The following is a 25,440-nucleotide window of genomic DNA, read 5'->3' as shown; positions in this document are numbered from 1 at the left end:
TTTTCAGGAGAGATGTTTTTGCCTAATAGATTAGAGTCATCAGGATGCTGGAATGTTTCAGTTTCAGCCTTAGGTGTACCACTAACTCTTTACTTGTGATTTTAGTCATTAAACCTTTCTCTACTTGAAGTTTTAGCTTGGTGAAGTAAATCATAATAATATTTACAATCTTTATTTTATAATGATGGTTTGCAAATTAATAAATATAGTACATGTAAGATGCTTTGAACTTTACAAAGAAAAGGAATGTCAAAATCAAAGGACACTATTAATAGTGTTATTATTATCAAGATGGATTATGTTTGTACTATTTTTCATCATTTGAAATAATCCTGAAGTTAAAATTAGAGATAGCTACACATAGAATATTTTACCAAGTCATTCAAGAGGACTTCTTAAAGGGACCTGGTAAACAGACACAGAACATTTTCTTTAGACTGTGGCACACAAGTTAACACCATTGTTTTTCATGCTGTATTTTGTGGAACAGGTAAACAAATGATGCAAAAGGCATACCCCTCAACCTGGCAGCTGTATCTTTTCTTCCTGTTACAACTGAAAGAGTGTCCAGTATTCAGCAAATATCCTTTGCTTCCTCTCTCCCTTCTCCTCTTTCATCCCCTCCAAGAGATCTGAGGTGTGCCACAGATCTAGAACATGTGCCTCATTTGACATAGGGAAAGGGCTTTTTAAAGTTTGCCATGTTTTCTCCTAATGAGAAATTATAATGAAGAATATTGTTTAGTTTGTTAAAACAAGAATATAAACTAATACCCTGTTTGGAAAACATTTCTGGCCAAATGGACAATTTCTAAGAATTCTAGTAGATGCTTTCTTATGTTATTGGTCTTTTCATTGATATATCCTCTTTCCCTATAACCTCTCAAAAGTAGAGGTCATGTCAAACAATTTTGTGCAGAGTCCCCAAATTGAAACACAGTGATGGTTGCTTAGTAGATGCTGAAATGAAGAAAGTTAAGTATTTTTATAGAGAAAGAAGCAGTAAATATTTGCCTGATAAATCTGGCACATCCTTGAAACTGGTCATCAGGTATCCTCATCCTCCATATTTCCCACGAAGTCACTTTCTATGAGGTTAGTTTTTGTTTTAATGCTCCCCACACTCAATGCCACGGTCAGATTTACCATTCCCATTTATGAGACCTATTCCCTTCTCTCAGGAGGCTCGCAGTCTAGGGGAAAAAGGTAAACTGGTAATTATGATATAGTATGTTGGCAGTTTTGGCTGAAGAAAGCATAGATTGCTTTAGGAAGACAGTGGATGGGCAGTTACATTTAGGTGGAGGGATTCGTAATAGGAGGGCTTCCTGAGAGAGGTGACTACCGAAGTAGTTAGGCAGAAAGAAGGCAGAAAAGAGGGACAGATAAATTAGTATTAGGTTGGTGCAAAAGTTATTGCTATGAAAAGCAATGATAAAAACCGCAACTACTTTTGCACCAACCCAATGTGACCATAGATAGGAAACTATGAAATGGCATGGTTGGTGTCAAGGCCAAAAGCTGAAAGTAATTCGATCTAGAAGGAATGTAAAGTTTGCTGAAAAGAGAGAAGATACAGGCAAGGACTAGGTCTCAGTGATTTCCTTAGACTAGGATCATGAGTAAAGTACTGCTTTGGGACATCCTTAGGGTCAGTAGACCTTGTCTAATTTGCTGTCAAATGCATGTAGTGGAAGATTATAGGCAGCCTGAACATCTAGTCTCTCTAGACTCACCAGAGCCCCAAAGTGGTCAGTGGTAGTAGCCCAGCTGATTTTGTTGTTTTTAGCTGTCTTATTCTCAGGGACCAGAGACTCCATCCCATCTTCATGGAATCTCTCACGTTCACTTGTGTAGGGCACTAGTGGTGTTATAAACGGTAATGAATTAAATGGTTGGTATTTGAGCTCCAAGACACCTTGGCAGGGGGAGTCATGTTGGAGACAGGTTTTCAAGCTTCTCAAACAAGCTCCTTGGTTCGTGTCATAGATGTGACTTATTCCAGCTCCCCATGGGACTGGTGGCTTACAATGAGAATGAAGTATTTTAGTTTAAGTTGTGAGGCTGAGAATGCCTCATTTGCATGATTGAATATTCCTTGTCATTATTAGCATAAAGGAATTGTGTTTTGTCTCTTCCCTTCCATTAAGACAACAGTTCCTATATTTGTTTTTAATAAGTGTGAGGGGAAAATCTGAGGAGAGGGCTGTCAGTGTTAGATATTAGAAACACTAGTGCTAATGGATGGTGATTTTCCTAATGTTTCCACTGCAGTGTCAAAAACGGTATTTCTCTGCCTGGCACAAGCTGATTCTTGATCATAGGATTAAGCTGGGGAAAGCTGGGACCCTGTCTGACTGGAAGATTCAGCTGAAGGTCCTGAGGGCCTGGAGAGACTACACAAGATCCCAGAAGTTGGAGCGGGAGACTCAAGCCTTGGAAAATGATCTTAGGGAAGAAAACAGGTATCATTATTTGTATTGTGAAAATCCTTCTAGTATGTTTGTCTAGGATATTTTCCTCCTGAAGAATCCACAAATAAACTTTACACATGCTGACTAGAGTAATCTTATCCACTTACAAAATACAGAAATCACAGTTTTTCTGTTACATCTCAAACTAGAAAATTTTAACTGAAAATTATAAGTAAACAAAATTATTTAAATATGCTAGCCAGGAGCAGTGGAGTGTGGCTGTAATCCCAGCTACTCAGAAGGCTAAGGCAGGAGGATCACTTGAGCCTAGGAGTTCAAGACCAGCCTGGGGAACATAGTGAGACCCTGTCTCCAATAAACTAAACTAAACTAAACTAAAATATACATTGTACATGATCTTCTTTCTTTAAGGGAAGCAAGTATTAGGATTTTCCCTTGGTTCTGGTGTAGTAGCATTGTACCCTGGACCATCTTAGAATTCAAAAGAGGGTGTTTGGCTTATATGCCAATAATTCTCATTCATAGAAATCACTGTGTACACATAAAATGTTAATTAAGGACACAGAGAGCATCCATCTGGGAGGGCCAACCTGCCAAGAATGATTCCTCCCGCTCTACCATCTTTTGTTCCACACCTATATAGAGGTTTTTTGACACCTTTATAACAGCTCCTTCTTATGCTTGTGAATGACACAGAATTCTGTCTTCAAATGAGGCTTTCTTTATTCCATCATCTTAAAATCAAATACTTTTCTTCTTATTATTTACAAGTTCAAGTTTGCATTCTTGAATCAAAATCACAGATGTAAAAGGAACCATTTGGTTTTTTGTTTGTTTTTCTGTATTTCTTCTTAAAAAAAGTGATAAATGATGTGCAGAATGTGCAGGTTTGTTACATAGGTATACGTGTACCATGGTGGTTTGCTGTACCTATTGACCCATCCTCTAAGTTTCCTTCCCTCATCCTTCACCCCTCAACAGGCCCTAGTGTGTGCCGTTTCCCTCTCTGTGTCCATGTGAAGGAACCATTTGTTTACTTAGGAGTTGGGGAGAAATCCATGTTTTTATATGTAATCACTTCTCTACTGGCAGTTCTATCATTCATTCAGGATGAAAAATCGCATAAATGATAAATGCAAGCATTTTTACATAGAAGGGCATGGTGCCCCCTAAAGTTGATAGCATCAGGCCTGTGATAGCATCAGGCCTGGAGACTGGTGCATGGCCCCTTATCCTCAAAGAACTCACAGATGAATAGGCAAAACAAGATCTAGAGACTGTACAGGTATTGAGGAGTATTGTTAACTGAATAATACATCTCCATCTGCTGCTGAGAACATGACAAGAATGTGTAGCTGTGGCTAAGGAGATTCCTAGAGTGCCAGGAAAGGCTTTATTAAGAAGATGGGTCTTGATCTGAGCTCTTCATGGTCAATAGGATGTTCCTAGGTAGAGACAGGGAGACTGGGATGATGGCCATCTGGATTGGCTGGAGATTATCAAGCATGTAGTCGTCAAGTACATCAACTTCTGAATGGCCTTGAATGCCAGGACATGGAGTTAAGGTAGTCTTTGGTAAAAAAAAAAAAAAAAAAAAAAAAAAAAAAGTGAATCCTTGAAGGTTTTTTAAGCAGGAGGGTGACCTAGTCAATTTCCCTTTCCTATGATATGCTGGGAGAAATCTTTGGTGAAAAGAAAAGAGGCCAACAGAGAAAACTCTCCCATAGTTTGTTTCTAAAATCTGAGGACCTGGTGATTGATACAAGGAATTAGGATGATAGCTCACTCAGAAAGGAACAGCTGGCAGGATTTGTTGGATAAAGAAGGGAAACTGGGGTTGTAATGTGGATGCAGTGTGAATGCAGGCATAAAATGAGTGGACACTTGGATGTTGAAGTTAAAAGTGGCCTATGAGATTTACATGCTGGAAGAAACTTGTATAAGGAAAGTCTGGAAAATTTAAGATTCCATTCCAATTAAACTGTTTAAATATAAAAGCACTAAATAGGGATTTCATAATAGCATAATGTGCCAATTTTTTAAAAAAGATCTTCTCAGAACTTTTTGTCTTGTGTCTGTGAATTATTTTCAAGTGACTATTTTTAAATGTTTAGAATGGATACTAAACATTTTTTAACTAACAGAGTTAGAAAATATTTAACTTATAATAATTTTTTACTATAAAGCTATAGAGCAAAAAAATCCCAGAGCAGGAAGGCACCTCAAGGATCATCTGATCCAGCCCCTCATTTTACAGATGATAAAAGTAAGGCCCAGAGACAGTAAATGACTCAAGGTCACAGAGCAAAGAGCAGCCTCAATGGACACCAAATCCATACCTGTTGAATAATAAGCAAGTCAGGGAACAAATGAAGAACTCAATTGCTTCCTCTCCTGCAATTTAACTTGATAGGGTTTTGAAGCATTCTTTCTAAATAGACATCTATCTAAATAGATAAGAGAGAGCATTTATTATCATGGTTACTCATTGTAGAAACTTGGCTCTGACCAGCTTGACCAAACACAGGTGATTCTGTGGTTCACTCACCTGGACATTGAAATTACTCATTATGTTCATTATTTAAATGTCAGTTGTGTCCTCATCCTGTAGTTCCCTCACTGATGTGTGTGTTTGTCACCTAGATTTCCACTCACTGGCCTGTCTGCCACGACAGGCCCAGACTTGTGGGCTTTTTTCTTTCCCCCCTTTTCTTTCTGTTCTTCCCACTTTCTCTCTGAAGCAATCACAAATCCCTCTCTTTTTAGTATTTGTAATTTAGCAACCATCTTTCCTTATTGAGCCTGTGCTGGGTCTCACTTGCAATGCAAGGATTCATCCACTTTTTTCTTCTAAAAATGTGTCTTTATTTTCCTAATAGGAATTGTGGTGACTCTATTTTTGTTCATCTTGATTATTTTAAAATAAGTTATGGTAATGATGTTATAAAATTTCCTTACAATATTGTGATGCAGCTTCAACATGAACAAATTTTCCAAACCCTGAGGATTCACTTAGTAATACAAGAAAATTCTAGTACACACACTAAATTAGACCCTTTAAGATGGTGATATTGAAATTTAAACTGTATATTCAATTTCCTTAGCATGTTCACTTTTGAAAGTTGGTTCCAGATCTTCCATTCCTCCTCTCCCCCTTTCTGTCTGCATTTACAGCTAGCCCCAGACAAAACAGTGAAGAAACAGGGTTTGTTTTCAACATCTGCACCAAAATCTCACAAATCACTACCAAAAAACTTACTCATGTAAGTATGTATCCCAATAACTATGGAAAAATTAAAGTAAAAATTAAAAAAAATCTCCTGCCAGTCCTTCCTGAGCCCCACTTCCCAGATTTCTCAATTCTTTCCTGGGGCACATCTCTGCCCTTCTCTGTATTAACTTCCACAGTCTTTAATCCTGCCCTCTTCTGCACCAGTGCCCCGGGCCTTTCCTGGAACATGCTTTTATCTCTTCCCTTTGTCCCTCAAGCCCTTTGTTCTTTGTTACTGTAATTCTCACTTGATATGTTATCCCTCCCGGGACATATATATTTTTTTAATTTTAACAGACACTGTCTGGAAACAGTGCCCAAAGTGGGAGTGACAGAGATTTGAGGGTAATGTGGCAGGCCAGTGAGAAAAACTGGCCCTTTGGCATTCTTCAAACCATCTCATTTGTTTGTTCGTTCATTCATTCATACTGTTTGATTGGGATAAATTAATTCAGTCAACCAGCTTTACTGATGCTTACTGTATGCTAGATCCTCTCCTAAGTCCTGGGGATAGGATAGGGGAACAAAAGTATTTAACATTATTGCCTTCTAGTTTTTTTATCTAAATGGGGAAGTTAAAATTGTACCCAAATATTTAACACAATTGCAACAGAAGACACCATAAGATAAATACTTAGGAGTGACATACACTTGGCTATCCTTCATTATAATCCCCTGAGGAGCTTTCTAGAAATAGAAATTCATGAGCCCCACCTTCTGAAAGAGGCAGAATGTGGCTCACTAGAAAAGGGCATTTTTTAGTTTGGAGAAGAACTAATAAACTAGTACATAGGCAGGCTTGTGTAGGAACAGGTCAGGGTGAACCCACCAGGCTCACCTGGAGGCGGGGAGGAGAAGTGAGGCTGAATTGAAAACAGGCCATCAGATATTCTCATTTCCAGTACTCTGGATTTTAATGTTCTTTTGGAAATCATTTACGGAGTGTGCCTGTTAATCATGTTCAATTGTCCTTCCCTCTGCTCACGTGGGTATGCAGGTGAGCAGCCAGAAGCCGCATGGTATCTTCACCTGGTAGAGCTCCTGATCTCTCTGTCACACAGGCAGAGGACAAAGCTTTCATGGCCTGGCTCACTTTAAAACTTTTTAAAACAGAGTTTAAAACTTTAAAACTTTTTAAAACAAAGTTTTTATCTTCCATTTTGTCCCTGGGGGCACCTGGCACATTATTGAATGCATGAGCTTATTCATTCCTACTCCTGCTGAACCTGCTCATCCCAAATGTAACTGTTCATGTCACTGCTTTTTTATGTTCTGCATCAGATTACAGCACTCAATCAGATGACCAGCTTGTGATATGTATCATTTTTCATTTGCTTTTAAAACATTCAAGACACTTTTCAGATATCTAGTAGTCTTGTCCTGAGATAGTGGGTATTACCTTACATGTGAATTGTGTTCTATATTTTCAGGGTTGTTTTAAATTGAATTAGATTCTCAGAAAAAAACTCTTGTAGGATAGACAGCATAATAGGGCTTACTGACACTGTTTTTGAGGATGAATCTGGGGCATAGAAACTCACTTTCTGGCCCAGTGTCCCATATCTAGTCAGCATTCTTCTCCTGACTTGTAAGTTCCAAACATGCGTCAGTCACTCGGTATCATTGAGTGTTCATCCTGGGCAGCAAGGTTCATACTTAAATTCCTACTCAAACCTTTTGTATTTCATATTCTTAGATAAGCAGAGACTGCCTTTCTCTGCATGCAGTTATATATCATTGTGATGGTCAATTTATATACTCTGGCTACAGATTCCCTGATTTCAGATTGCAAGGAAATTGGGATAGACTGTTTTTCATAAGGGAACTCTGCTCTTCCATTTATGATTATCTGGCACCTATGTCTGAAACCATTTCTTTAGGTGAGCATACCAAAGTAAGTTGCATCTGACTAAGGTGTAAGAAATTTAAGTGATTTTTCGCTTTTAGAAATATGTTTTTAGTGTCATCTTTTAAAAAGTATAGAAATTGGCTTATATGCAGCATTGTCACTCTGCTGAAGTGACCTGCAAGAGAATAGGAGTGGAACGATCCTTATCTCTGGATCTCTGGCTTCTGTTCTTCTGCCTTTCTGCCTCAAACCACAAATACAGATATCATAACTACATTTTCTGTTTTTTCTTTTTGACTTTTTTTTTTTTGACACAGGGTCTCACTCTGTCGCCCAGGCTGGAGTGCAGTGGCACAATCTCGGCTCACTGCAACTTCCACTTCCCAGGCTCAGGTGATCCCCCCGCTTCAGCCTCCCAAGTAGCTGGGACTACAGGCACTCACCACCACGCCCAGCTAATTTTTGTATTTTTTGTAGATATGAAGTTTCACTATGTGGCCCAAGTCTCAAACTCCTGGGCTCAAGTGATCCACTCACCTCGGCCTCCCAGATTCCTGCGATTACAGGCATCAGCCACTGCACCTGGCCAACTACGTTTTCATATCCCCACACAACCATTATAGAGTGGGCTTTAAGCCCTATATTGAACATGCAATTTTTTACTCATTTTCTTACTTTTTTAGTCTTGTTATATTTACAGAAGTGTTTTCCTCTTTGCCTTTTCATAGTGTCCAAATAATCTCCTTGACAGTCAAAACACCAGTGCTGCTTTTGGCTGTTTGTGCTGTAAAAACAGGAAATTAATACATCAGGTAAATTTCACACTCCTCCTTCCAGAGCAGATTGATGGAAATTGAATTTCACATTAATCAGACACAGCAATGTACATCTTCTATCCTATAGAAATTTATGATTTTTACTCACTTGAATAAAGTGTTACAGAGTTTTTTTTGTTCACTATTTATACACTGATTTTTGGAGCTTTGTTCTTACCTGTGTTGCTATCTGATTTGTTATTGTTATTCCTTCGAAAATTTTTATTTCAAGATTATTCAGTCTCAGATATTTATTTACATAAAACACACATAAATGTTTATTACCACCTATATTATACTTTTATTACAAAAGTCATCAGTAAATCAATCTCTAAGTATTTATTGGGTACCTATCAATGCATTAGAAGGAAATAATTAAATATAATGAAATATGCTGTTAGCAAGGTTGCTTATTTTTAAAAGAAATGTAGAATAGATTAGAAATATCAGAGTATATCTCTTGTGGTAAGGGTAAATATTACTTGGTGAAACTTTTACACACACACACACACACATAAACTTGTATATTGAGTCACAATGTGACATTTTTTCTTACTGTAGATTGCAGTCAGAAAAGGTTTAAAGGTCATATAAACATTTAAGAACTGTAGAAATGGTCTCCTGACTCACTGAGTTAAGAACTTTATGATTTGCTTGATATGACCCCAAAGAGTCCATGAGGAGAGTTAAGCATTATGTATGTTTAACAGAAATGGATATGCAAATGGTATGTTGGAGAACTTATATGAGTCACCTTTCCAAGAAACAATCCAGTGTGTGTCTAAACAGTATTATGTTTTGAACCTCAAAGCGGATCCCTGATACCACATAATAAGTTCCACACTCACAGCTCAGTTCTTCAGGATAATAACCATTCACTTATAGATAGATCTCAGAGGCCTCCATGCTTGAATTCTCAACTGACTGCCACCAAATCTCCTAATGGAGATTCCCATTGGGAAGAAAATGAGGTTGGCTTTAATACCACATCCCAACCTCCCCTTAGTCATGTTCCCTAACATTTGTAAAGTTTCCAGGAATCAAAGTGAGCTCTTTCTTAGGAAGGTGTAGAAAATAAATGAGTTCCATGAGACCAGGGGCCTTGCCTTTGCCCTTCACACATCTAGTGCTTAGCAAGTACCTTCTTGGGGCAGACATGCATATTCAGTTCAAGGGTTTGGTAAATGAGTCCTACTCTTTAGCAGTCCTTTCCCTGCCCGGTTCTTCTTTCACAAGATCAACCCTCAGAGTTTTACTTTGATTTTTGTAAGCCTTATACTTAAATTATTGACAATTTAACTTGTTAAGTGTTACAATTTTGTTCCTTTCTCTTTCTCCCAAACCTGTCTTTTTAAAATTTTCATGCATAGCTGAACCTCTCTCTCCCTCATGCATTCATCTTTTAAAAGTCATTACTTATGTACCTCTTCTTTTTGCTCTTTCCCCTCCAAAAGCTTTCAGAAACTATGGTAATCAAACAAATTTAATATGCCTTTGTGACATGAGAGAACAGAACAGTTCCTCTTTCTTCTTGAAGGTAATCTGTTGAAGTGCTGACACCTTCTATGAGGAGATCCTTTGCACTGGGGAATTTATAAAGCAATTTCATTTAGCTTAATACAAATTGTTAAGCGAGAGCTAAGATGGAACATTTCTAGAACTCTTTTGGACTTATGTTTCGTTTATATTATCAGTTAAAAAACTGTAAGTGGCTTCTTTGTTTTAATGGAAGTGCTTTGTTGCTTAGAAAACAACAGCTGGCCACTGAACATAACCGGAAACAAGTTCTCCGACACTGCTTTACAGAATGGCAGCATTGGTGTGGCGCCGAGCTCCTGAAGAGAGAGCTGGCCCTCACAAAAGAGAAAAATAGGAAGAAGATGGATGCACTGCTGAAGGCAGCATCACTGGGAAAACTCAGTGCCAGTGAGTCATCAGGTATCAGTCTCCCCGAGGAGGCAACAGCCGTGGTGGGTCCACCAGTAAGAAATGGACAGGTACATTGTTTTTGCTGCTTAGTCAACACTTGCATTTGAGGTTTGTGCTTTTATAGCTGGTATGTCAGTCGTTGTCAGATTGCCTTGTCTAGGCTATCAAAAGATTAGAGCTGTCTCAATGCACTACCTTTCAGGCAGTGTTTATTTCCTTGAATTGAATCTCCTTTTTATAATTATATGTAAACTTTGGCATCGTTGGAAGTTAGTAGGGATGTAATATCGAGAGGGCATTTAAAACAACTGAGTGAAATATTCCTTTAGGAACAGACAGATAAAGCACTGTCTGTAACCCTTGAACTCCTCTTTTTGATCATCAGACATTTCCTCTCCAAATGAATTTGTGACTTAGAAGAGGGGAAATTTAAAATTTTTCTTTTTCTAATAAGAAAAGTCATATGTACTAATTGTAGCAATTTGATAGAAAATCACAGAAAAACATCCTATAATTCTATTATCTATAGATAATCACTAATAACATGTTAAAGTATAGCCATCTAGTCTTTAAGCATATGCAAATTTCTCTCTTAATATTTTATTTAGCTTTTAAATGTTCTTTAGTCAGGCCATTGAGAAACTCTAGTCTGCCAAAATTCAGGAAAAGAAAGGCCATGTTTTTTTTCTTCTTAATACTAATACTGTTTTTCTAAAAAAAAAAATTGCATTTTCACAATATAACACGAGCATTTTCTGTCATTACATACACTTCTGCAATAGTAGTTCTCGACTGAGAGTATACCCCAGGATCACATCTACTAAAACAGAATTTCAGGTGTGGGCAGCTCTGTTTTTTTAAGTTCCGCAAAGTGATTTTAAGTGATACACATCCCCTGTCTGAGGACTAGTATTCTGTGCCACCATTTTGTAATGGCTACATGATATTCTGTAATGAACCATAAGCTGGAATCTGTTTAGCTCCTCTATTACTGGAATTTAAGGTGTTTCCAGTTTGCTGCCATTGTGAACAGTGCTTCAGTGAACATCGTAGTAGCTAAATCTGCACATATCCATAATGCTTTACTTAGGATAATACCTAAAAATGGAATGCATGTTCTATTTTCATCTTATGATTGCTTCAACATTTGTATTTCTTTGACTACTAGTAAGGGTAAACATTTTTATATTGAAAATATACTGTGCACCACATAGCAATGTTTTGGCTAATGACTGACCACATACACAGTGGTGGTCCCATAAGATTATAATGGAGCCGAAAAGTTCCTCTTGCCTAGTGACTTCTTGATGATCTTGACCGTGTGTAGTCCTAGGCTAATATGTGTGTTTGTATCTTAGTTTTTAACAAAAATGTGTTTTAAAATTTTTTTAAAAAAACAACCACTTTGAAAACAGAAAAAAGCTTATGGAATAAGTATATAAAGAAGGAAAATAGTTTTGTACAGCTGTGCAATATTTGTGTTTTAAGCTGTTACTTTATAAAAAGAGTCAAAAAGTTAATAATTTAAAAGTTTATAAAATAGAAAGTTAGAGTAAGCTAGGGTTAACTCATCACTGAAGAAAAAAATTATAATAAATTTACTGTAGCCTAAGTATACAATGTCTGTGAAGTCTGCACTAGTGTATAATAATGTCCTAGGCCTTCACATTGACTCATTCAAAGCAACTTCCAGTCCTGTAAGCACCATTCATGGTAAGTGCCCCCATACAGGTGTACATTTTTTATCTTGCATACTGTTTTTACTGTACCTTTTCTATGTTTAGATATGCAAATACTTACCATGTGTTACAGTTGCTTACAGTATTCCATACAGTAACATCCTATCCTGGTTTGTAGACTAGAGGCAATAGGCTATACCATATAGCATACATGTGCAGCAGACTATACCATCCTGTTTGTATAAGTACACTCTACAGTGTTTACACAACAAAATCACCTGTTTCTCAGAACAAATCCCCATTATTCAGCAATGCATGACTGTATATATATCTATATATGGATGTAGAAAGATACAGATATATAGTGACTTGTCTCTTCATGCCCTTTGTCCATTTTTCTATTTGATTTTTTTTCTTATTTATTAAGAGTTCTTTATATTTTAAGATTATTGATGCTTTTATTATTATATATTGCAAACATTTTTTCCATTTTGTCATTTGTCTTTTTGGTTTAGTTATAGTCTTTGGTACTATACACAGTTGTTAAGTGTTTATAAAGTCAATCCTGTCAGCTTTCTTCTTTTATCATTGCACTTGTCATGTTTAGAAAACCTTGTGGAGAAGATCTTCTACCCCCTCACCTCCACCCTCCACATAATGCTGTTAAGTACTTAATTCAGACATGTGACATTAAATTGTGCACTGGAGGATCCCTAGCCTTGCTTTTTACCCTGATTACTGCTGGCAAGCAGGCTGGTTTTAATTTAAGCTTATTCTCTCAGAAAGGGAGGATCATGAAGATGCTTGTTGGGACTTATGTATAACATTTTGGTCCCTTCCACTAGGCAATGTATCTACCTTTATGGCAGATACTTTTTTCTCCATTGAGACCCAAGACAGACTTCTATCTTAAAAAACAGCTGTATGGAACCTTTTACTTTACAAAGTGCCACTGTTCTGAAATGAAAAAAAAAAAAGTCAGCAGAAAGTATTTTTACCTGTGCAAAACAGAAAAATTACTATATATATATATATATATATATATATATATATAGAGAGAGAGAGAGAGAGAGAGAGAGAGAGAGAGAGAGAGAGAGAGACTCAAGTAAAAAAAGCCTCCAAATCTCTGAAATCAAGAACAAAAGACTTCATCCAGAAAGGATAATATCGTTAAAAATGGAGCAAATGAAAATAGAGGGCTACAATAGACCCTGTAGAGACTAAGTAAACTGATCTTTTTCCAGAATGTACACCAAAACATGAACAAATGAATATATAAAATCTTTAGTTAGATGCTCATTAATTATACAATCATAGGAACTCATGTACTAAGAACACATAAACTGTACCTTGAATTTTTCCAAAATTATCAGTTAGCTAATAGGTGATTTTCTCTAATTAAGTCAGACCATTCACTCCTGCTCTATTATAGAGTGCAATCTGTACCACTAAACTTTTCCTTCATATTCTTTATTTTCATGTTAAAAAGTTACCATGATCCAAAAGAAACCCTGTCGCTTTACTGAGGGCTTTGACACAGTCTTGCTGGGTTAATAAGGTGTCATTACCACCAAGTTTAAAAGAACCTAAAACATATACCCTGCTTGATACCAAATTACTTAAGCAGGTATTCTCATTAATAAGTGTTCACTGACATTTCTGAAATAAAAGGTTACTTTTAAAAGTGTTTAACATGTCAGAGTTTCCATATACCACATCCTCTTTAAAGTTGACTCTACGGAAAGCATTTCTATAATCATGAAAAATATTTTTGAGTCCCTAAGGATGGCATCCTGTTAGAACAAGAAGCTTCTAATATTAGATAGCTCATAGCATTTTTCTCTTTAAGCCATTGCAGATGGCAGAATCAAAAACTTAGACCTTAGACCATGGAATCAAACCATTCTAGTAGAGACATTTTAACATGCCATTATTTTGGCCAAGATAACTAACTGTTTCTGAATAAAAGTTCTTGTTTCCTTCCCCTCTGCATAGAACTTGTAATTGAGTATGGTACCTCAGTTTATTAAATGGGATTTATGTAATAGAGCTTTGAGAACTAGTCATATGCTAATACAAAATATTATTAGGTAACATTTTCTTATGTAATGCAGATATTTGCCCAGCAATCCTGAGCTTCCAAATATTTCCCACCCATAGATAGTTCAGGAGTAACTGGAGAGGGTTAGCTAGGCTTTGACGGGACCTTGATGCTGAAATAAATAAATATCCTGTACTATGGCATATGATTAATTTACTAGTGTCAGGAGAGGCATTGAAAGAACAGAGATATATTATTAATTTGGAAAGATATTCTTTGGTTTTCAAACGTTCTTGAGAAAGAATATATCCTTTGCCACAACATCTTCAAATTTCCACGAAAATTCAGTCAATTTATGCATATTAAATTCCTGTTTTATATATGTGTGTATATATATATATATATGTATGTATATATATTTTTCTGGAGTAACCTTGCCTAATTCACAAATGAACTGTCCAAAATAGAAATGTATAAGAGAACATTTTTCCTATTGTGAATGTCCTGACCCATGGCAATGGTTCATACAGCTGTAGCCACTCTCCCAGTTTTCTTTTTTTTTTAGACAGAGTCTCACTCTGTTGCCCAGGCTGGAGTGCAGTAGCACGATTTTGGCCCACTGCAACCTCCACTTCCCAGGTTCAAGCGATTTTCCTGCCTCAGCCTCCTGTAATCCTAGCTGGGATTACAGGTGCGTACCATCATGCCCGGCTAATTTTTGTGTTTTTAATAGAGACAGGGTTTCACTATGTTGGCCAGGCTGGTCTCAATCTCCTGACCTCAAGTGATCTGCCACCTCAGCCTCCCAACGCACTGGGATTATCGGTGTGAGCCACCATAGCCGGCCACTCTCCCAGTTTTCATGGTGAGCAGCAATGCATGTTTTAAGAGTGGTGGCCTCTGAGGTAGCCAGGCCAGGAGCACAGACCACCTTTACCTGCAATACATGGCAGTTGTGCCATTAAACAAAATAATACTGACCTCATGAATGTTGAATTTCATCAGCACAGTCCTTTAAATAGTTGAATTATAACATGTTTCTCTCTCTCAGGTGACTGCTGTGCCCCCTTTATGGGAAAAGCCTCCCTTCGGAAGCAGTGGTTGTAGGCTCAGTCCTCCCCTAGGAAGAACAACAACAGGCAACTTGCAGGGTTCCCTTCAGAATGTCCCTTTGAGTGCACCTGGCAATAAGCAGCACAAGACCCTGGGTGCTGAACACTCTCAACTGCCTGGCAGCAACGAGACGCTCGGAACCACCAGCCAGAAAGCAGAACCGCTTTGCTTGGGTCATTTCCACAGCCGCCATGTCTTCCAGCAGCAGCTGATTGAGAAGCAAAAGAAGAAACTTCAGGAACAGCAGAAAACAATTCTCGAGCTGAAGAAAAACCAGCAGCTGGCAGAGGCTCAGTGGGCAGCAGAGCATGCCTCAGCAGTCACAGACACACAGAGCCACCTGCTGTCAAAGCCCAGAGGAGAAGAGGAACCAAGAACCTGCCAGATGCTTGTGAAGTATGTCTGTTCTATCAGAACTCTCTGGACTCATTTTAAGGGGTTTTTCACTTGGGGCTCCTGAGCTGCTTTGTCCTGCTTCTGAGTTCCATGATCTTTCCTTTTCCTTGATTTTGTGCTCTCAAAGAAGCCTATGTTGTGACTAGCATATGACAGGCATAGATAGTCAAGGATGCCTGTAAGGATCCGGTTATACAGTTAGCGTTTGGGTCATGGCTGCCTTTGAGGATCTCTGTTACTATGCCAGTTAAACAGAAAAATGCTTTCTTGCTCTATTTCTGGGATTCTAGCTATGTTAAGTGCTGAGAAGCCAAGTCAGACAACATCAGGTCCACATGGAGCAGCCCCTGGGCTGGCTTATTTCCTAGCTTAAATTTGTAGTTGTTAGGGATAAAACAAAACATCTTTGAGCCTCAAATAAGAGCCCAAATTTCTCAAAAGCCATTTAAGATGGTTTCAGATGTGCTTGAGACATACTCACTGCATGTGCTAAATGGTAGGATAAGATGTGGTGATACTTATGGATTTGAAGCATTAGGATGGAAGTCAGAGTACCTGACTCACTGTGTAGACTCATGCCGATCACGCAACCTTTCCGTATCTCATTACACACATTTATGGCGTGGATATGATATGTAGTTATCTCAGAGAATAGGGATTCATTAAGGTCTGTAAAAGGCTTTGAGCTTCTCAGGTCAAAGGACTTTGAAGGAAACTGGTTAGTAGTCTAAATTCTTTTCCTTTATTTTCCCCCTAGTTCACCTGTTGCTTCCCCTGGGACTGAAGGCAGTAGAAGTGACTCCCGAAATTCTCTTTCTGGACGCAAAAGGAAACCAAAGCAATTGACACCACATCCCATACTAAAAGGCAAGGCTGTCTCGGTGGTGCCTTGGTGGTTGTAATCTCCTCTCCTAGAGTAGAATGTGTACACTGGTAGTGAATTCTGACGACTCTTGAGGTTTTGAGACTTGACAGAACCTGACATCAAAAATCTCAGAACGGTAGACATGTGAGGAGTGGAGTACACCAGAGAGCCCCAGTACTTTTTTACTGCCCCTTTTGCCAACCTTTTTGGCATTCCCAACCAACACACACACACAGAAAAAACATAGCTGAAAGGTGTATCATTTTTCTGTAATTTGAGATTTGGATTGTGAAAAAAAAAAAGAGATAATTATACAAATGAGAAAGCTCTGAGTAGCTGCCAAGGACAAACAATGATAAAGGTCACCTGTCATCGTACTTCGTTAATGTTCAAATATTGATCAGTTTACAGTATTCCAAGTTAAGTTATTATATCATTTTATAATGTTATAACTTATTGATAGGATTTTAGTAATGAAACCTACAAACCAGATATCTTAATTTGATAACATTTTTGATGCACATAGAAACATTTATTTATTTGGTACAGGTAGAGTCTTCCTGTGTTACCCAGGCTGGTCTCAAACTCCTGACCTCAAGCAGTCCTCCCACCTCAACCTCCCTAAGTGTTGGGATTATAGGCATGAACCACTGCACCTGGCCAGAAACCCTTATTTAAACTAAACTATATGAATAGAAGCATTCTTCAGAACCCACCTTGTGAATCTGCTAATTGTTTTTACTATATACTTAGTCCTACACTGTACATATGTTTGCATGTGGTGGTTGGCACTTTGACAATTATATTGTGGTTTGTAAAATTTGATTTCTTACCTGTGACAAGATTGCTGGTTTAACAAGAAGTAATTGCAAATGAAGACACTGTGCCTGCAGTCAGTTCCTATTAATGAAGAAATTGGCAGTCTTTGCATTAACTGTCTGCCAGGACAGCAGTTTATGCTGGCTTTGCCTGTCGTTAAGCTTGGTCAGGAAATGCCCAGTTAAGTGTGATTTTTTTTTTTTAATTATTGTTTGATCAAGGAGTTAGCTATTTTAGAAGCCCAGTCTACTTTCAAGTAGTCTTTTAATAATTAGATCTAGAAAAGATGGGCAAAGGGCATATTACCAGAGACTGTGCTTCTTAGGGGTCTCTTACCTTAATCCCCTAGTCTGTTTCTGCCTTCTGAGAGACAATTTCACTCTCACCATCTGTGGCACTACCATTCTTTTTCAGCAAAGCAGACACTTAATATCTGTAAGAAACAGCCTGGTGAGTTTTTTGTTTATTAATTCTTAAAACTTGGACTTAAATTCTTTTCTCTGTAATATGGCACAAGGAACTGAAAGTAACTGTTGGCTGGCTTAGGTGAGCAGAACTTGATACTCCTCCCATCCATGCCCCTCTTCCTATGAAAGCCCCAACTGATTACAGAGTCATATTATCAGACCATCTTGCACATTTGTTTCTTTTGGATCGATATTTAATAGACTGTCAAGAACAGGATTCTGACACTCCAATTCGTTCATATGCCAGTTCTCCAAATGCCTGGTACAATTCCATTTCCTGCCCATCTGTATATCCAGACCTTAAAACTAGATTGAAATATCTTCATCGTGACCCCAAACTTTAGTTTGTTTGTTGTTGTTCTTATATATACAGACATATGTACAGTGACTTAAGAAAAATTAGCAGATTCAATAGGATTTGAGGAATGATTCTACTCTCAAAGTGTTTGTTAGGTGTAATTAAAGTTTCCTGCATTCATCAAATATATAATCAAATTATAATCCTGGTTTCTGGGTTTCATATACTAAAAGTCTATCATCAAGGCACATTATAAATCAGTAAATCATTTTTTATAAATCATAAATCATTTTAAATCTTTTTTAATAAAATAAACAAAACAATTAATTTATAAATTGTTTCTCATTGCTGAGGATGGGATAGTAAGTCTTTAACCTGTAGAGTATATAAGTTCTATTTATCTCTACATATTTTCTGAGATTGTGAACTTTCAACTTACAAGAAAACCCTAATAATAACACTAAATTTTACTATGAAATGGAGGCATTTCTCTTGCAGTATTCCTCATATTTTTTTCAATATAAAAAATGTTAGAACTCTGTTACTATTTTCTAGCTATGGAAGAGAGAGCAATTCAACGGGCTGAACGTAGGCGGATCTTGGCAGAGAAGAAGAAAAAACAAGAAGAAGAAAAATTGGTAATAAATTCAAAATGCAAACTGAGTCAAAAAAAAAAAAGGATTTGTCTAGGTCTTTCTTAAAAAATGAAACCTCACTTTTTCAGAACCTTTGAGACAATAGAGTTACATCAACTTTGGAAATGGTTTTTTGGCCTACTGGCCTGAATTCTTAGACAATTTTAGGAAAATAAGGGGGACAGAAACATCAACATCATTAACACAGCAGGAAGAAAATGTTATAAAAGTTGATGAGAGCCAGCAGATTAGAAGATTTACACATAAACAAGATTAGTGTATTATAGGCAGATGTCTGACCTAATGAATTTGCAAAGGGGGTTAGTTCTTATCTTCCAAAGTTTTGACCTAGACTATCCGAGGTAAATTTTGTAACTACCAACAAAAAATAAACAGTTCTATCAGTTGGGGGTTTTCTGGTGAAATGAAAGAAAACCTTTTTCCCTCTAAACTGTTTCTAACTTGGAGTTAGTTTTTCACAGATGACAGTAAGAACTAAAAAGTAATCTAAGTCATCTTTTTTTTTTTTTTTTTTGAGACGGAGTCTCGCTCTGTCGCCCAAGCTGGAGTGCAGTGGTGCGATCTCGGCTCACTGCAAGCTCCGCCCCCTGGGTTCACTCCATTCTCCTGCCTCAGCCTCCCGAGTAGCTGGGACTACAGGCACCCACCACCACACCCGGCTAATTTTTTTGTGTGTTTTTAGTAGAGACGGGGTTTCACCATGTTAGCCAGGATGGTCTCAATCTCCTCACCTCGTGATCCGCCCGTCTCGGCCTCTCAGAGTGCTGGGATTACAGGCGTGAGGCATCGTGCCCAGCCAAAGTCATCATTTTTAAATGAAAAATTAGTGATATTATTTATGATCAGTCTTACCTTCCCAAGTAGAAAAGGATTCTTTTGGAGAAACTTTTAAGTTACATAACTGATGACATGTTGATTGAGTTTTCTACTTTTATCACCAAGTGCAGACTTATTCCAGAGATAGGACAGGCACTTTGGTAGATTGACTATCCTAAACATAAAAGATCACATTTCTGTTCAAATTGAGGGTTCTGATTTTTCTGGGTTCTAATCTCAATCAGGCCCAGTTAAAGGCCCAAGAGGAGGAACGTCAGAAAAGGGAGGCAGAAGAAAAGGAGGCACAGCTTGAAAGAAAACGAGAAGAGAAGAGACTGAAGAAAATGGTTAGTATTGTCTATTTGGTCAGTCCCTGTATCTTGAGGCTTGCTGTGTGTGATACTGTGGCCCTATCTACCCTCTTTAAGCCAGATCTATCGGGAATACTCTTCTCTCACCTTCACTTCTTTTCTCTATCTTATTTAGTGAAAAGCTACTCATTCTTCAGATCTCAGCTCAAACATGACTTTGTCCGGATTAGCCTTTCCTGCCCTGCCCATCCTCCTCTCCACTCAAAGTTAGGTAGGGTCCCCCTTTGTGGACTCTCATCAAGTATCTTCCCTTCAGAACATTATTGACACTTATCATTGTGCATTTGTTTTATGGCTGTTTTATTCATTTCTATGTCCCCAACTAAACTGTAATCTCCATAAGAGTTAAGGGAACTGTCTGGTGTTGTTCACCATTGTATTGGCACCCAGCAGATACGTGTTTAATGAGTGAATAAATGAATTAACAAATGGAAGAGGAAGTGATAATACACATAGAAATAATAATACACACAGAAGAAATAAGAGAAAAAGCTCTTACTCTAAGGTTATTAAATTCTGCTTGGGAAGATAAGGCCCAAAAATACAAACCTGTCAGAGACACTGTAGTAGATTATTTGCCATCATGTGCTACATAGACCAAAAGAGATCAAGGGGCCAGATGTGGTGGCTCACACCTGTAATCCCAGCACTTTGGGAGGCTGAGGCAAGAGGATTGCTTGAGCCCAGGAGTTTGAGACTAACCTGGGCAAGATGGCAAGACCCTATCTTGACAAAAAAAAAAAAATTAATCATCTGGGAGCAGTGACACCTGCCTATAATCGCCTTGGGAGGCTAAGGCAGGAGGAATCTTTGAGCCCAGGAGTTCAAGGCAGCGGTGAGCTGCAATTGTGCCACTGAGCTCCAACCTGGGCAACAAAGTAAGACTGTCTCTAAGAAAAAAAAAAAAAAGAGAGAGAGGGAGATCAAGAAAGTCATATAAGGTATGTTCCATGAAGAATTTGGAAAAATTAGAGGCATTTTCATGAAAAGGAAATTTAAAAATGGAGAATTGTATTAGTCAGGATTCTCCAGAAAAAGAGAACCAGTAGGACATATAGACAGAGGGAGACTTATTTTGAGAAATTGGCTCACGCAATTATGGAAGCTGAGAAGTCCCATGATCTGCCATCTGCCATCTGGAGACCCAAGAAACCCAGTGGTGTAATTCCAGTTCAAGTCTGAAGGCTCAGAATCAGGGGAGTTGATGGTGTAAATCACAGTCAAAGAGCAAGAGAAGACCAATATCCCAGCTCCAGATGGCAGGCAGGAAGAAAAAGGGACGAATTCTTCCTTCCTTCTCCTTTTTGAAAGTTCTGTTCAGGCCCTCAACAGATTGGATGATGCCCACCAACATTAGTGAGGGCAATCTGCTTTACTAAGGCCACCAACTCAAATGCTAATCTTATCGAGAGACATCCTTAAAGACACATCCAAAAATAATGTTTAATCTAGCACCCCATGGTATAGTCAAGTTGACACATAAAATTAGCCATCACAAGTCCGCCCCTTGTCAACTTGGCACCCATGCACATCTCCGTAAACCATAGTTAATCTGCAAATAAAGACAATAGCATGATCATAAGTCCACCTAACATGATACAACTATCCAGCATACAACTGAAAACATACTAAACCATTCCTCAGAAGAGAAGGTAAAGTCCTTGTGTGATGTTTACTCTTCTCCATGGTATCCCATAACTTAAATACTTACATAGCATAAATGATGTAATGTTAGCAATACTTAAATACTATGATAGAGAGTTACATGATAAAAGAATAAGAGAAAAGAAAATGCACAAATGTATTCATAGCAAAATAAAAAGAAAATACTCATGACTATTACAGTTTTTGTTTCTACAGCTGGTTACATGGTTGTAACTGGTATTTATAAATACCTTCTTCTACTACCCCTCCATATTCCCCTTGCCTTCAGCAAGCACCTCAGCTGCTTGTGATTCTTTACCCAACAGGTAACCCAAACCTTCATTCCTAAAGCCACAGCAACATTCATTGTCCTGCCTGGATTAGGTTGTAGTTTTCCATTTAGTCTAATTACAGGACAGTGTTAATACTAAGAGGCACCCTAACAAATCTCTGTATTCCAAATGTATTCTTCCTTACCTTCATGTAGAGTAGTAGTTCAGTTCCCCCTTGGCAGGCAGGATCAGTCACCCCAAGCTAGCCCCATAACTCCCTTCTTTGCCTGTTGATTCAGTGGCACAAGGAGCCCAAAGTGGCCAGGTAGCAGTCAACTTGCAGTTAAGTGGAATCATTATGTCTCTTGGTGAAAGCATTGTTCCCTCTGGAACTAAGACCTCTAGGCTAGTAAAGCATAAAATCATGGGAACAGGAAGACAAATTTTTGCTAGTGGTATTACTAAGAGTAATAGTGTACCATTCTCATTTCCATCTCTTGATTCCTGGGCCCTTGAATCCTGGCTATCAGAGAAACCATGCCATGTATTGGATACTGTTTAAGAGGATGTACGGACTTCTGAAGAACCTTCCCGAGCCCTGCAAGGTATTGCCACCTAGCTGGTGCTATAACTAAGTCTTCAAAGGGCTATTCCAATGTTGGATCAATCCACCTGGTTCTGGATGGTAGGGAGCATAGTAGGGCCAATGAATTCCATGAGCATAGGCCCATTGCTATACTTTTTTGCTGTGAAGTGAGTTCTTTGGTCAGAAGCAACGGTGTGGAATACGATGACGGTAGATAAGGTGAATCTGTAAGTCCACAGATGGTAGTTTTAGCAGAATCATTGTATGCAGGGAAAGCAAATCCATATCTAGGCTGTTCCAGTAAGTATAAAATGTTGCCCCTTCCTTAATGGAAGCAGTTCACTGTAATCAACCTGCCCCCAGGTAGCTTGCTGATCACCCTGGGGAATGGTGCCACATCAGGGACTCATTGTTAGTCTCTGCTGCTGGCAGATTGGGTACTCGGCAGTGCCTTTAGCCAGGCCAGCATCGGTGAGTGGAAGTCTGTGTTGCTGAGCCCATGCATAACCTCTATCTCTGCCACCATGGCCATTTTGTTTATGAGCCCATTGGGCGATCTCAGGGGGTCAGAATCATCAGTATCACAGTCGTCCGCCTCCACAGTTTTTTCCACTGAAAGGTCTTCAGGGGCAGAAACACCAGTGGAGCTGTCATCTCCTATGTTAGTGATGCTTTCTTCTTGAATACCTCTTGAAGGAATGCCTAAGGCTGTTTTACAGTTAACTTTTGTTTTTTTGTTTTGTTTTGTTTTGTTTTGAGGTGGAGTTTCACTCTTGTTGCCCAGGCTGGAGTGCAATGGTGCGATCTTGGCTCACCGCAACCTCCACCTCCCAGGTTCAAGCGATTCTCCTTCCTCAGCTTTCCGAGTAGCTGGGATTACGGTCATGCACCACCACGCTGGCTACTTTTTGTATTTTTAGTAGAGATGGGGTTTCTCCATGGGGGTCAGGCTGGTCTCGAACTCCCGACCTCAGGTGATCCGCCCACCTCAACCTCCCAAAGTGCTGGGATTACAGGCGTGAGCCACCATGCCTGGCCAACTTTTTTTTTTAATCAGGAGTACAATCTAAAATAATGATAAAATGTATAGTGTCATTGTCAAGTATTATGTACTTCACATAATTGTATATGCTATACTTTTATATGACTGGCAGCACAGTAAGTTTGTTTATACTAGCTTTACCACAACTGCTTGAGTAATGTGTGGCACTATGAATTAGAACAGCTACAGTATCACTGGGCAATGGAAATTTTTCAGCTCCATTATAACCTTATAGGGCCACCTTGGTACATTCAGTCTTTCATTTACCCAAACATCATTAGGTAGCATATGACTGTATATTTATTTTATACTTTGTGTTATTAAAAATACTATGTTATTTATTTTGTTGCTCAAATTGTTTCAGCTTTGGCCACTGGGAGCTCTTTAAGGTTGGCTCCTATTGTCCCTTTGACATACCCCCATTATTTTGTGTTTTTTGGGCACTTTACTTTCTGATGCTATTCATCTTTTATTTTTTCATTGCCCAGCCCTCAGGAGTAAGCCATTTCTCTGAGGGTTCTTAGTTATAAATGGTATTTGGAAAGCAGTATCTAAGTACTGAGGGTGAAATTGCTACTGGGGTGTCACTGATTATAGGACCTTGGCAGTTGGAGGTAGGTAATATATGTATACTATGCTATGTATACACACCTATCTGTAATCATTCTGTGTCTATCCATCTCTGTGTGTATATGTACATATATGTATGTGTAGCTCTACCTAAATATGAGTTCATACTGATGTTTCTGGCTCTAATCCAGCACTAGAGGGTTTATCCTATGCTTCCCTTCTTGCTTATTCGTAAATGCCCTCTGACAGCATGAAACCTGGCTCCCACAATTCATCCACTTACTTATTTGTTCAACCCCAGGATAGATGTAAAGCAGTTTCAGAACCGATTACCCAAACCCCAACGAGAAAAAAATTACCAAATACAGTACAGTGTTTATGTACAGTTCCATTTATCTTTAACCCTATGGTTTCCAGTTAAAATCTGGGATACATGTGCAGAACATGCAGGTTTGTTACATAGGTATACATGTGCCATGGTGGTTTGCTGCACCTATCAACCCATCATCTAGGTTTTAAGTCCCGCATGCATTAGGTATTTGTCCTAATGCTCTCCCTCCCCTTGCCCCCCAGCCCCCAACAGGCCCCAGTGTGTGGTGTTCCTCTCCCTGTGTCCATGTGTTCTCATTGTTCAACTCCCACTTATGAGTTAGAACATGCAGTTTTTGGTTTTCTGTTCCTGTATTAGTTTGCTGAGGATGATGGCTTCCAGTTTCATCCATGTCCCTGCAAATGACATAATCTCATTCTTATGGCTGCATAGCATTCCATGGTGTATATATACCACATTTTCTTTATCCAGTCTATCATTGATGGGTATTTGTGTTGGCTCCAAGTCTTTGCTATTGTAAATAGTGCTGCAATAAATATACATGTGCATGAGCCTTTACCTGGAGGCATCATTCTGCCTGACTTCAAACTATACTACAAGGCTACAGTAACCAAAACAGCATGGTACTGGTACCAAAACAGACATATAGACCAATGGAACAGAACAGAGACCTCAGAAGTAACACCACACGTCTACAACCATCTGATCTGCAACAAACCTGATAAAAACAAGCAATGGGGAAAGGATTCCCTATTTAATAAATGGTGTTTGGAAAACTGACTAGCCATATGCAGAAAACTGAAACTGGACCCCTTCCTTACACCTTATACAAAAATTAACTCAAGATGGATTAAAGACTTAAATATAAAACCCAAAACCATAAAAGCCCTAGAAGAAAAACCTAGGCAGTGCCATTCAGGACATAGGCATGGGCAGAGACACCAAAAGCAATTGCAACAAAAGCCAAAATTGACAAATGGGATCTAATTAAACTAAAGAGCTTCTGCACAGCAAAAGACACTATCATCAGAGGGGATAGGAACCTACAGAAAGGGAGAAAATTTTTGCAATCTATCCATCTGACAAAGGTCTAATATCCAGAATCTATAAGGAACTTAAATGTACAAGAAAAAAAAACAAACAGCCCCATCAAAAAGTGGGCAAAGCATATGAAC

The 25,440-nt window shown here is 38.5% G+C and overlaps 1 protein-coding gene across 2 annotated transcripts in view; it reads left to right on the top strand.

The window, feature by feature from the left end:
* The window catches only part of CCDC191 (coiled-coil domain containing 191), a 93,955-nt gene that overhangs the window by 30,777 nt on the left and 37,738 nt on the right, over positions 1-25,440 (top strand). Inside the window, exons 8-14 of one of the 2 annotated variants that reach the window (XM_030941300.1) lie at positions 2,275-2,465; positions 10,118-10,367; positions 15,071-15,528; positions 16,286-16,395; positions 18,533-18,615; positions 19,695-19,796; positions 22,267-22,341. In XM_030941300.1, coding sequence (XP_030797160.1) covers positions 2,275-2,465; positions 10,118-10,367; positions 15,071-15,528; positions 16,286-16,395; positions 18,533-18,615; positions 19,695-19,796; positions 22,267-22,341 — 1,269 coding nt within the window. The remainder of the gene's footprint in view (positions 1-2,274; positions 2,466-10,117; positions 10,368-15,070; positions 15,529-16,285; positions 16,396-18,532; positions 18,616-19,694; positions 19,797-22,266; positions 22,342-25,440) is intronic. The other variant, XM_010361010.2, reaches the window with a different exon arrangement.

The sequence above is a fragment of the Rhinopithecus roxellana genome, chromosome 1 (genome assembly GCF_007565055.1).
Source record: "Rhinopithecus roxellana isolate Shanxi Qingling chromosome 1, ASM756505v1, whole genome shotgun sequence".
NCBI lineage: Eukaryota > Metazoa > Chordata > Mammalia > Primates > Cercopithecidae > Rhinopithecus > Rhinopithecus roxellana.
Note: the sequence above shows the minus strand (reverse complement) of the source record. Positions and strands in the feature narration are given on the sequence as shown.